Here is a 13391-nt window from a genome sequence, read left to right as displayed (position 1 = left end):
AGAAGAACACGATCACTGAAATAGAAAATTGTTTTCAACAAATGTCAAATAAAAAAACATGGTAATGATGTTGTAACGTTGTTGTAAGGAAGGACAATTATTACACAACACACTAACTCCACTTCACTAATCATCATCATGATGATCAGAAATATTTATAATAAGTCTTTGTTGAAAACAAGTTAAGAGTACGGGAAATAATTTATTTCACTGAATTGAAACTCTAAAAATAAGTGGAGCAAATGCAAAGAAAATGGATGAAAGGTTGATACAAAACAAATCTATGCTTTACATACAAGGACGTGCTCGTTTAGCCTTTATATAACATAAACATATGACAGTGGCCCCCCGGCATCCTGTGATTTTTGGCCACTGTGGCCACCGATGCCCCTGAAGTAGGCAAGGTAGGGTTGCCATGGTAACCCTACTCTGCTATTTCAGGCTAAAATGACAACATAGTGTTGCTTTAATTGTGTCTGGCTGCGTTCTCTTTGCTAGGAGACAATTGAAGAGAGAACATTGTTACACACAAACACACACACACACACACACATACACACACACACACACAAATACGACAGAGTTGCACGGCTCATCCTCAGTGAAGCTTGTCATTAGCCAGCACTGACACTCCACGCAAATGACTGTAATTAAAACAACGAACACGACGTGGGCTTCGAACAATCCCGGCGGCAATGGCGATGGCGTGGAAAGACGCCTCATCAACAGAGGGCTAATTAGGAAAAGTTGGGCGAGGAAAGAAGTGTTGCTCAAGGTTCCAGCTGCTCTTCTACTTCATGGGGGGAGACCACAAAACCCCTCCCTCAAAGATACGCCATCCGTGTGGCCGTTTGGAGCCGGGCAGGCATGACCCACACGCCCATCTTTGGCGCCCCCTATGGATGCAGGTGTGTCATGGAATGACAATAATGATCACTTGAGGTTTTGCTTGATGGCGGCCATGTTTTTCAACACACACACATGCGCTTCTCAGTGGCCTTCCGGTGTGTAGAACAGTGACCCCAAACTTTGTGTCTTTGTCAAGCGCAGAAGAGAATTTTCAAGTCCGTCACCCATACGTGTGACTTTAACGACAGCGCCACCATGTAGCAGCACAGCAGCGTTCTCCTACCTTTACACACTTCACCAATTCTCTCACAGCAGGGGGTCCAAAGTGCGGCCCGGGGGCCATTTGGAGCCCACATATTTTTTTTTTAAATTTGCCCGCGTCACATTCTAAAAATATAATTTTTCAAAAAGCAAAAATAAAAAAAACAGCAGTAATTTCACATAATTAAAAGATTCCAAAGAAAAAATAAAGTTGAAATATTCAAAAGAAAAAAGTATCTTTTTTTGACGTTGTACTATTACGAGAAATAAAGTTGTCATCTGGTCACCTGGTGTGAGTCACGATGTCGGTGAGCGCTCCGCCCTCCAGGAACTCCATGACCACCCACAGCTCGTCCCCCACCAGGTAGCTGTTGTACATGTCCACCACGTTCTCGTGGTGGTAGTCCCTCATGATCACCACCTGCAGGGAGAGGAGATACGACACGTGTCATTTCATCATCAACCCCCCCCCCCCCAACAGTGGATTGATTCAACCTATCTCATTTGAGCATGCTCTGGAGTCTTAACTCTAACAGGATTACATGCAGGGGGACTAAGAGGATTACAGTCAAACAAATTAGCACCCAACGACACCACACACACACACACACACACACACACATGTGCTTGTACATACAGTGTGATAATGCCTGATGTGTGCCATGTTCATGTTGATGTTCATCAGTCATCCGTGGTTGAACAAGGCAAGGTGCACGTGCAGAGAAGAAAGGAGGATGATTAAAAGAGCCAGATGATGAACGCTCCCCACCTCGTTAAAGAGCAGCTCCCTCCTCTGCTGCTTCCTCAGGTCCATCTTCTTCACCGCCACCTGCTTGCCGCTGTGCTTCTCACTGGCGATGCACACGATGCCCGTGGAGCCCTCGCCTATCTTGATGAAGCTGTCCAGGTACTCGCGGGGGTCGCCTGAAGGGGAGAATGTGTGCACACACACACGCGCACGCACATGCATGCACCGTGACGCCCGCGCCACAAGAGGAAGGTGCCCTTTTCCAACTCACCTGGATTGACCACCAGCTGGAGAGCGGCTCGGAACTGCTCGTGAGAGACCCTGGAGGGCTGAGTGTCGGAGCTGGAGCCCCAGGAGGGTGGCGGGTACGCCCCCGGGAGGATGTAGGGGGACGAAGGTTGGGAGTAGGCCCCCTGGAGGGAAAGCACGGATGGAAGAAAAACTATCACACTATCATCAATTATTATTCTTTTTATCATATCTTTTCTTCAAAACAATACTGATAACCAATATCGTATTGATTGCTTTTTTTATCTCTACTTTGGATGTAAGTGTCGTGTGTGCACACCTGGAGGTAAGAAGGACAGGAAGAAATGTGGATGAGTGCTAATGAAACATCATGACATGACGACTACCAGGAGAACCACAGTATAGAGGGGGAGGAGCCACCTGCTGTGCCCCAGCAAAGTGCACTGTATTCGGGCACACGCTCCGAGCAGCTGCTGTGATGCCATGGAGGTCTCTGGCAAAGCTTTTATACTTTTGTCAGTCATACAGTGGGTGGAGGCGGGGTCACGAGCACACACACAGAGTGCAGTAGAAATGAAATGAGTAGATCCTCATATATTTTGCAGTAATGTAGACCCAATCTTGTGTATTGTCGTGTTGTGAACTTGGGTGTCTGTGATTATAGGGGTGTTATTTCATATTCAGAGGGCTCTAATAATGTTTTAATTGTAGTTAGATGATCAGGTTTCCTATGCCATAAGTATAAAAATATTCCATATATTGAATTCTACATTGTTAAGGACCATAAATGAGGATTTGTTGTACTCTGGTTTGAAAGTAGAGCAAAGATAAAGTAGAGAGTAGCGAGGTCAATGGTGTCCTAACTTTGGAACGGGGCCATTCACAGTTGGTGTTTTCTACTGTGGAAATCATGTTACACACACATGATAAGATGATAAAGGAGGATTGAAAAGGGTCTGGGCGTGGTACAGTACCTGGGGGGTGTAAGGTGGGCTGGGCTGGGAAGGAGGGTGGTGGTAGGGCGAGGGCTTGTAGTGGTGAAAGACGGGCGGGTAGGGCAGGTGCACCGGCGGGTAGCCCGGGGGCTTGGCGTGGTTCTGAGGTAGCTTGAGGGGCCCGCGGGGGTAGGTGTCGCCGGACGCCACCTGGGGGCTGCCATCCCGCGACGGTCGCTCGTATTCACCCTGCAGGAGGCGACGAGGGCAAAGTGAACGGATGCTGCAAAACCACCACCAGTCTCCTGAAGGAAGCTTTTATCATCAGCAGCCTCCGATGCTACCATTCATCACCCGAATCTGGGACAGCCCTCTTCCTAAATATCCCAGGCTTACTGTATGTGTACTACACTACTACAGCTACTACACAACTTTACACACAAACACTTCATCAACACTCTCAAGTAAATGAACAACAAAGTGAAAAGATAAAACGTGCCTCTTTGTTACTGTCTCTCACACACACACACACACACACACACACAGAGGGCAGGAAGAGTAGGAGGAGGATGGTGTATAATTACATGCTTTTAATCAATCACCTCAGCAGGTGCGTTAGGGGCTGCCACCGAGGGGACGGTCCAATCTCGCCACCCCCACCCCAGCACCCCCACCCCCACCGGCTGGCTGTAAGCCAAGGGCTCTCCTGATCCATGTTGGTTAAACGTGCATTAATCTGAGTTTGGCAGGGTAATCAACAACCTAACTCAACTGTGAAATTGAATTCGGCGCTGGAACATCGTCGGGTCGCTTTTATGCTAAGGCTGCAGAAATGGGGAAAGGGGGGCTGGGGGGGTGGGGGTGTTGAAGTGCCGCAACATCAATTTGTCACCGAGAGCTGCGGCAGGCGAGCGAGCTTGCACAAAACAGAGAATTATAGGGGAAGACGACAAAGAGAGAGAGACAGCGGGAGTGTGGCGCACCTACCCCCCACCTGGTAGAGGGAGGGGATAAATAAAGCAAGACTGCTGGGGGCTGCACCACTTTAGGGAGAAGAAAAGGCTGAGTTTGTTCTAAGGTTGGCCGGCCCGGAACAATGCCGCTCATTGCTAAAACTGGCGGATTCTTCTCAGCCGTGCAACAGCATTCATGGACTCCTCCTCCTCCGTCCTCCTCCGTCCTCCTCCGTCCTCCTCTGTCCTCCTCCATCCTCCGCCATCCTCCTCCATCCTTTTACTATATCACATATCAGCATCCAACTGGTTATGGACTCCTCCTCCATCCTCCTCCATCCTCCTCCTCCTTCATTTTTTTTTACTACTATATCACAAATCAGCATCCAACTGGTTATGGACTCCTCCTCCATCCTCCTCCTCCTTCATTTTTTTTTACTACTATATCACAAATCAGCATCCAACTGGTTATGCACTCCTCCTCCTCCATCATCCTCCTCCATTCTTTTACTATATCACATATCAGCATCCAACTGGTTATGGACTCCTCCTCCTCCATTCTCCTCCATCCTCCTCCTCCTCCATTCTTTTACTATAGCATAAATCAGCATCCAACTGGTTATGGACTCCTCTTCCTTCCTCCTCATCCTCCTCATCCATTATTTTAATATATCACATATCAGCATCCAACTAGTCATGGACTCCTCCTCCTCCATCCTCCTCCATCCTTTTACTATATCACATATCAGCATCCAACTGGTTATGGACTCCTCCTTCTTCCTCCTACTCCATTCTTCTCCTCCATCCTCCTCCTCCATCCTTTTACTATATCACATATCAGCATCCAACTGGTTATGGACTCCTCCTCCTTCCTCCTACTCCGTCCTTCTCCTCCATCCTCCTGCTCCATCCTTTTACTATATCACATAGCAGCATCCAACTGGTCATGGACTCCTCTTCCTCCCTCCATCCTCCTCCTCTATTCTTTTACTATATCACATATCTGGTCATGGACTCCTCCTCCTCCTCCTCCTCCATTCTTTTACTATATCACATATCAGCATCGATCTGGTCATGGACTCCTCCTCCTCCCTCCTCCCTCCTCCTCCTCCATTCTTTTACTATATCACATATCTGGTCATGGACTCCTCCTCGATCCTTCCTCCTCCTCCTCCTCCTCCATCCTCCTCCTCCATTCTTTTACTATATCACATATCAGCATCCAACTGGTCATGGACTCCTCCATCCTGCTTGTACTTTCACATATTCTTCTAAAAGATGAAATAATGCATCATTCATTAATTAATTCATTAATTTTCTACCACTTATTCTCACTAGGGTCGCAGGGGGTGCTGGAGCCTATCCCAGCTGCCTAAGAGGGAGAGGCGGGGTACACCCTGGACTGGTGGCCAGCCAATCACAGGGCACATATAGACAAACAACCATTCACACTCACATTCATACCTATGGACAATTTGGAGTGGCCAATGAAGTTAACATGTTTTTGGAATGTGGGAGGAAACCGGAGTACCCGGAGAAAAACCACGCATGCATGGGGAGAACATGCAAACTCCACACAGAGATGGACGAGGGTGGAATCGAAGTCCTAGCTGTGTGGCCTGTGCGCTAACCACTTGGCCGATGTGCAGCCGAAATAATGCATCAGCGGGAGTAAGAGACCTCTTCCTCCTCCTGAAACACCAGCCTGCATGGCTTGCATTCTCCACGACTGTTTTCTTTTTTCCTGTCTTTCCAAGCGGCTATTTACTGAAGCGTGCAGGTTAAATGCTTTCTCATCAAGGCGCCCTGGGATCGACATCAGCAAACCCACTCAGCTGGCGGAGTGGTGGAGGTGGAAGAGGCGGAGGAGGAAAGCGACAGTGCTGCAGATGCTATCATGCCGTGCGACGGCCTTAATGGCGCCCCCACCCCTTCCCCCCCCCATACAGGTTGACCGCACTAGCACCTCCTGCCCACCCCCACTGCGGGTGCTCTATAAGTGCCAATGCAGATATTTGGAGAAAGTGTGACCTAAAGGCACTGCGACAGATGGGAAGTATGCTCCCGTAGTCCGTCGTGTTCACACGGAAGATTTCAAGTACAGTGGTGCCTTGGTTAACATCATTCATTCGCTACTCAAACCAAAACAGAAGGCAAGTTTATCCATAGGAAATTATGTCAATAAGAAAATCATTCATGCATCTCAGATGAATGAAACATTGGAAGACATTTTACAGTCAATAATGATACTTTAACATTCATTCATTTTCTACTGCTTATTCTCAAGAGGGTTGCAGGGGTGCTGGAGCCTATCCCAGCTGTCTTGGGGCGAGAGGCGGGGTGCACCCTGGACTGGTGGCCAGCCAATCACAGGGCACATATAGACAAACAACCATTCACACTCACATTCATACCTATGGACAATTTGGACTGGCCAATGAATCATTGTTATTATTATTTTTATTAACATTTATTTTTATTTACATTATTATAAACATTGTTATTATTGTTCTTACAAAGATTTTTATGTTGCGCTATGCGGGCCTATCGTGATGATACGTGAGCGTACCTATGAGCACCTGAATGCGGATCTCCATGGGCGGCATGTCAGATTTCTATTTGCTTGTTTTTGGAGAGCCTCTTACATAATAAGCACATTAAAGCACCGCATATTATTCAAATGTGGTCTTGTTCCGGGACGTCTCTTATTTCTTTTGTCGTGTCCCTCGCTCCCCCACCCCCCCTTATATTCCCCATCAACCTCGCTTTATCTTCTCGGCTCGGCTGAGTATGTCAGAGCCGCGAGGTCGATGCTTAAGCGCTGCCGTTAACTGATCCCACCCCAGAAGGATGATTGTGAACTCGCCTGTCGTCTTTGGAGAAGAGTCGGTTAATGTGTGCTAGCAAGGACACACAAACTACACGTACACTAAATGAATCCAAAGTACACACAGCCCAGTGGAACCTTGCTTAGCGTCACTTCCCTGATCTGAATCCATAGAAATGATGGATGACAGGATACCTGAACATCTGATCACTTTGACCTTCACTGAAGACGTCATTGTTGACGTGAGTGAAAACAGGAAGGTGGTGCTTGATCTCGCTGCCACAAGGTGTCTTTGGCAACAGTCACATCTTCAATGAAGTACATGTGCCATATTGTATGATAACCTGCTAAAGCATAATTGTGGCGTAAATGGTTGACCTTAACCAAAACACACGCTAATCAAGGTGGACACTAACCAAAGTTCCAAATACAAATACTTTTCCCACATCAACAAATACACCCCTAAAACACAGATACAGTATATACTGTATGGATAAACGTGAGTATATGTAGATGAGTATCAGTGCAGTTACCTTGCTGATGGTCTGAGTGGTGGCGAGGCTCTCAGAGAGGCGAGGATATGTGTAGGAGCTGTAAGGGTGGGCCTGGGCGGGGTTCTTGAAGGCCCCGCTGGCCACGTAGGGGACGTTTGGCTCCTGCAGCCCGGAGCCCGAGCGGGACCGTTGCCTTATCGCCGGCGTGGGGCTGGTCTGCATCACGTAGGAGCTTTTGGGTCGCTTGTCATAGTCATCCCGCATGGCGCCGTAGCTCCACTCGCTGTCCGGGTAGTTGATCTGCTCGCTGTGCAGGGAAGCGCGGGACGGCGTCCCTACTGATGTGTCCCGGTAGTCCTGGCTGGAGGAGCCGCCCACAGATGCCCGGTAGTAGCCGCTGGAGCCCACCCCGCTCCCCACAGTGGAAGCCACCTCGTCGGTGGCGCGCCCCTTGCTCTCCAGATAGGTGTGGTAGTCAGGGGGAAGCTTGCCATAGTCTGATTTTTGGGGCATGGCGTCAGGGTAGAAGTGGCTGCGGATGGGGTGCGAGTGGCCGTTCTGTTTTGTGAAGCGATAGTGCCGTCCCACCGCCCAGTCCCCGTCTATGGAGAAGCCAGGCTTGTTGGGATCCAGAGAGTAGTCCCTGCTGGAGGCGTCCAGGTCGCAGGAGTAGCGTGAGTAGTAATGGCTGAAGCCGTTCTCCTCGGGGCCTACGGGGCGAAGTCCCATGGGGGGTTTGGAGCTGGCGCCGGCCTGGTGGGGCCCCGGCGGGCTCTCTTTGCGCAGCGAGTTGGAACGTGTCACCGAGATGTTGTCAAACTCCTCCAGCAGGCCGTTAATGGACGCATCTTTGGGCGGCCGGTTCCCCCGCACGATTGTCTACGAGAGGAACACACACGGTCAGTACCGACACGCCACGGAGCGCCTCCGAGCGTGACGGCAGCAGGCTGATACAATACATTCCGTTTCAGGTCAGCCATTCTGTCTGAAAACTGAATGAATTGAAATTCATCAATGGACACAATTTCAATTCCTGGGCATTGGGGACAAGTATGAAGTCAATCATCACTTGCGACAAAATGAGCAGGCGTCATGTGGTCATGTGACATGTCAGTCCACGAGGGTACACGCAGGTACACCAGGGATCCTAACAGGGAACTGGTAGTGGATCAGAGCGACCACGCTTCCTAACCCATTTCCCTCGCATCGCATTAGCTTCATTTGGTGGGCGGACAGGGTTTGTTTGTACGGTCACAGTCGTGACGTTGGGCTTTGGGAGCGTGATTACGCATCTGCTGGGGAGTAGAGGCAGCTTAAACATCAGGGGTGCTTCTCATCCCCTCCTCCCCTGCGCTAAGCCCTTTACACGCCTGCGTTGTTGTCGTGAGTCACGAGGAGGCTGGTGCTGCAGCTCGCTGGGTGTCGTGGAGCGACTCATGGTAGCATGGATGAAAAGTATATCAGGCAAATCAAGTCGCAGCGGGTACATGCTTTTACAAATCTGCTGCGTGAAACACTGAGGGAGGGGCAAGGAAGCGGTTGGGGGCCGATGGTGAATTTGTGCATAATGTCCATGCCGGCTTTCCTGCTATTGTCCTCGCTGGGCTTTGTCTTTGGATTGTGACCCATCTAAGATTTACCGCACCGCGTGTATTTCACCGCTGTTCACGCCGCATTTCAGGTCTATAAAAATCCATAAACCCGCCCACATGTCTAACACGCTAAACACGTGTGACACGCACAAGCTGGCTTTTTCTGCATCCAGTACATTTCAAGCGGCCTGACTCCACGCAATTTAAAGTGTGGCAATCGCTGCATGGCCGTCCACACAGGAACCTTCCCAGCCATCCGTACCACTCACCCAAAAATATCAACAAAAAAGAATTATTAGAAGTTAGAAAACAATATGAAGTTATTATCAATGAAGGATGAATGGAACTGCATGATTTCCTGTACTTTCCTCTCCAGATAGAATTCAGCAGTATTTCTCACCCGTATCAAAGTGCTGCCACTTGCAACACCCTTTGGCCCCATGGTGGGTTAATTTCATAACAGGCTTGGAAACTGGGGTTCGCACAACCATGGTGTCCAGGACAAACAGACTTCTCAATTATTTTCTGTCACACCTGCCCAGGTTACAGAAATGTTTTCACCCCCCCCCCCCCTCCGACATGAAACCAGCAAAAGGCGCCAAAACGGAGAGCAGTTCAACAACATGCCAAGTCTGCTCTGATACTGGAACTACCAACCCGTCAGCACCTTGTTCCTTTTGACAGCCCGTCACGTCGCTCTCACACCGCTGTCAGATGTGCTGAGGCAGGAAGGCGGCAAAGTGTGCTGACACCTGCACGTCTTTACCGCCGCTGTGCCCCCCCGCCCTCGCCACTCATACGCCGCAGCGTGGATGATCCCGGGATGTCAAGCGCACCACGTGTTTACAGAAGTGTGAGGTCTTCCATCAAAGGATGGATTGACAGGCTGGGTGTATGATTGACGTACGTACAATGTACGCTAGCTCAGGGAGATCCAGTTAGGAATTCCTTAGTAAACTATGATTTATCTCACGTCTGCAATCACAGCTGTCCTTATTTTGGAGCGACCAAGAATGACATTGAGTCAAGGTCAGAAGCGGAGGGCGCCAGTGGGAACTGCTGATTTTGGCTGCAGAGTTTCTTGTCAAACCAACTCTTGGGTTTTGTCAGCTTTTTCAACAAGACAAACGTATTCACCTAAAAACTCAAAACCCATTAGGGAAAAGAAACCTTGAGAAGAGACCGCAGATGGGGGAATCCCCCTTCTTCGGATGGTGGATGGATGGATGGTTGGATGCGTGGATTGTGGCTGGATCGATGCTTCCATATTTGGATTTGGAAGCCACTCCATCACATTCATCCCATTCATCCACCATCCATCCACCCATCCATCCATCCACCCATCTCTCCACCATCCATCCTTTCACGCATCCACCCATCATCCATCCACCCATCCATCCACCCACCATCCATCCATCCACCCATCATCCATCCATCCACTCATCATCCATCCAGCCACCATCGACGCATCCACCCATCATCCATCCATCCATTCACCCACCCATCAATTGATCTATCCACCATCCATCCACCCATCCAGCCACCATCCTTTCATGCATCCACCCATCATCCATCCATCCACCCATTCATCCATCCACCGTCCATCCACCCACCATCCATCCATCCATCCATCCATCATCCATCCATCCACCCATCATCCACCATCCATCCACCCATCCATCCCCCCATCCATCCACCCACCCATCCATTGATCTCTCCACCATCCATCCACCCATCAAGCCACCATCCTTTCACGCATCCACCCATCATCCATCCATCCACCCATCCATCCACCCACCATCCATCCATCCACCCATCATCCATCGATCCATCCACTCATCATCCATCCATCCACGCATCCATCCACCATCCACGCATCAACCCATCATCCATCCATCCATCCACCCACCCATCCATTGATCCATCCACCATCCATCCACCCATCTAGCCACCATCCTTTCATGCATCCACCCATCATCCATCCATCCACCCACCATCCATTCATCCACCCATCATCCATCCATCCACCCATCATCATCCACCCATCCATCCACGCATCCACCCATCCATCCACCCATCCATCCATCTATCCATCCATTTTATGCCACTTATCCTCCCTAGGGTTACGGTATATGGAATTAGTAGAAAGGAAAAAGAAATCAGTGTTTCTACAGGTTTTATTTTTGCGTCAAGTTGCAATAACCTGAGGGGTTCATCTGCTCTGGTTTATACAAAACATTTCTTATGGTTGCCTTTCAGCGAGGACATTTCCATCCCATATGCTTCACGCTATTAAATGTCTTCTTTTTCCAGCCTTCTTCTTTCCCTTCTCCTTCCCTTCTCCTTCCCTTCTCCTTCCCTTCCCTTCCCTTCCCTTCCCTTCCCAGCTGACCGACTGCCCAGCCCCAGGGGCCCAGCTATGAGCTGCTGTGTGCTGTGGAGCGGAATGTGGGTGAAAGGTGCCTTAAAAGGCACTGAGCTACGTCGAGCTGAGGGGCAGCAGGACGGATGCTCGGACTGAGGAGCGCAGTGGCCGCGGCAGCGAGCAGACATCGATCACGCTTTTGGACAGATGCTGCAGTACGCTTAGCCTGAAACAAAGCATTAAATAAGAAAGACAACCTCCACTAAGCCTCTTTTCATTCTGCACACCTTCTGGGTCAACTATCACCACAGTGGGGAACACTTTCTCATTGTCTGCGAGCACAAACATGACCTGGGTGTCTGCGGCTATTTGCACGACTAACTGCGCTACTAATTAACTACACTACAAACTACTCTACTAATTAACTACACTTCTAACTAACTACACTAGTAATTAACTACACTTCTAACTAACTACACTACTAACCACTGTTGACACCATTAACTAAATGTATATATATGTATGTAGTACATGGAATAGAGTATGCAGTATTAGGTATGTAGTACATGGAGTAGAGGATGCAGTATCAGGTATGTAGTACATAGAGTAGAGGATGCAGTATGACGTATGTAGTACATGGAGTAGAGGATGCAGTATGAGGCATGTAGTACATGGAGTAGAGGATGCAGTATGAGGAATGTAGTACATGAAGTAGAGGATGCAGTATGGGGTATGTAGTACATGGAGTAGAGTATGCAGTATGAGGTATGTAGTGCATGGAGTAGAGGACGCAGTATGAGGTATGTAGTGCATGGAGTAGAGGACGCAGTATGAGGTATGTAGTACATGGAGTAGAGGATGCAGTATGAGGTATGTAGTACATGGAGTAGAGGATGCAGTATGAGGCATCTAGTACATGGAGTAGAGGATGCAGTATGAGGTATGTAGTACATGGAGTAGAGGATGCAGTATGAGGCATGTAGTACATGGAGTAGAGTATGCAGTATGAGGTATGTAGTGCATGGAGTAGAGAATGCAGTATGAGGTGTGTAGTACATGGAGTAGAGGATGCAGTATGAGGTATGTAGTACATGGAGTAGAGAATGCAGTATGAGGTATGTAGTACATGGAGTAGAGAATGCAGTATGAGGTATGTAGCACATGGAGTAGAGGATGCAGTATGAGGTATGTAGTACATGGAGTAGAGTATGCAGTAAATTTCCCCACTGAGGGACGAATAAAGGCATATCTTAATCTTAATCTTAATGAGGTATGTAGTGCATGGAGTAGAGAATGCAGTATGAGGTGTGTAGTACATGGAGTAGAGGATGCAGTATGAGGTATGTAGTACATGGAGAAGGCGTGTAGGTTGCATGTGCATCAGTATGAGGGGAAAGACGCTAACAGAGATGCTAACGGAGGACTAATGCATGAAAGCTAACATGATAGCAGTCAGCAGCTAATCAATATCATCAATATTCTTATTGAAGACGTCCAAGGCGTGTGGTGGCCTTTGCTGCTAGAGGAGGTGAGGAGGGGTGCATGAGTGAGCGAGAGAGAGAGAGAAAGAGAGAGGGAGAGGCAAGGTTAATTGTGTGCCAAATGACTGTCACACGGCGGGGATCGCACCTGGAAATCTTTCCATTCATTTGAATTAGGGGGCTTATAGTGTGAAAGCGCCCCCCCCCCTCCCACCCCCACGTACTTGAGCCTTGCTGGCGGGGTCGTGTTCGCCGGCGGCTCTGACAGCGGCCATATTTCACTGGCGTGCGGCGTTGGCCTGTCCTTTAGTGATAAGCTGTAATAGATCTACTCCTACTCGCCATGGCCTGATCAAGGTAAGCACAGCATGGGAGGGGGAGGGGGGCAGCCACGAGAGAGTGGACTGAGGGGAGGGAGAGAGAAAAGGAAAGCATGCAGGTGGGAATGAAATAAAGAAAAGAAAGGGGAGGGGTCAGCAGAGGGAGGGTGTGATGACAAATGAGGCTCATTGGGAGATAAGGGGGGGATTAACCTTGCTGGTAATGAAGGGGGGGGGGGCAGGGATAATGAATGACTTCTGGAGAGAGAGAAGCTGCGGCGTCCCGGGACACCTGAGGGGAACAAGCGTACACCGGA

General features: G+C 49.1%; 1 protein-coding gene across 2 annotated transcripts in view; it reads right to left on the bottom strand.

Moving 5' to 3' along the window:
• Positions 1-13391, bottom strand: part of pak5 (p21 protein (Cdc42/Rac)-activated kinase 5) — a 41195-nt gene that overhangs the window by 3072 nt on the left and 24732 nt on the right. For both annotated transcript variants that reach the window (XM_058056797.2, XM_058056798.2), the window contains 5 exons: positions 7356-8195; positions 3082-3291; positions 2130-2271; positions 1880-2034; positions 1398-1531 (listed from right to left, as the gene is read on the bottom strand). In XM_058056797.2, the coding sequence (XP_057912780.1) occupies positions 1398-1531; positions 1880-2034; positions 2130-2271; positions 3082-3291; positions 7356-8195 (1481 nt within the window). The remainder of the gene's footprint in view (positions 1-1397; positions 1532-1879; positions 2035-2129; positions 2272-3081; positions 3292-7355; positions 8196-13391) is intronic.

Source organism: Doryrhamphus excisus, linkage group LG19, assembly GCF_037039965.1.
Source record: "Doryrhamphus excisus strain RoL-2023G ecotype Guam linkage group LG19, RoL_Dexc_Guam_v1.1, whole genome shotgun sequence".
In the NCBI taxonomy this organism is placed as follows: domain Eukaryota; kingdom Metazoa; phylum Chordata; class Actinopteri; order Syngnathiformes; family Syngnathidae; genus Doryrhamphus; species Doryrhamphus excisus.
The sequence above is the reverse complement of the archived record's forward strand: the minus strand, read 5'-3'. Positions and strand labels throughout refer to the sequence as shown.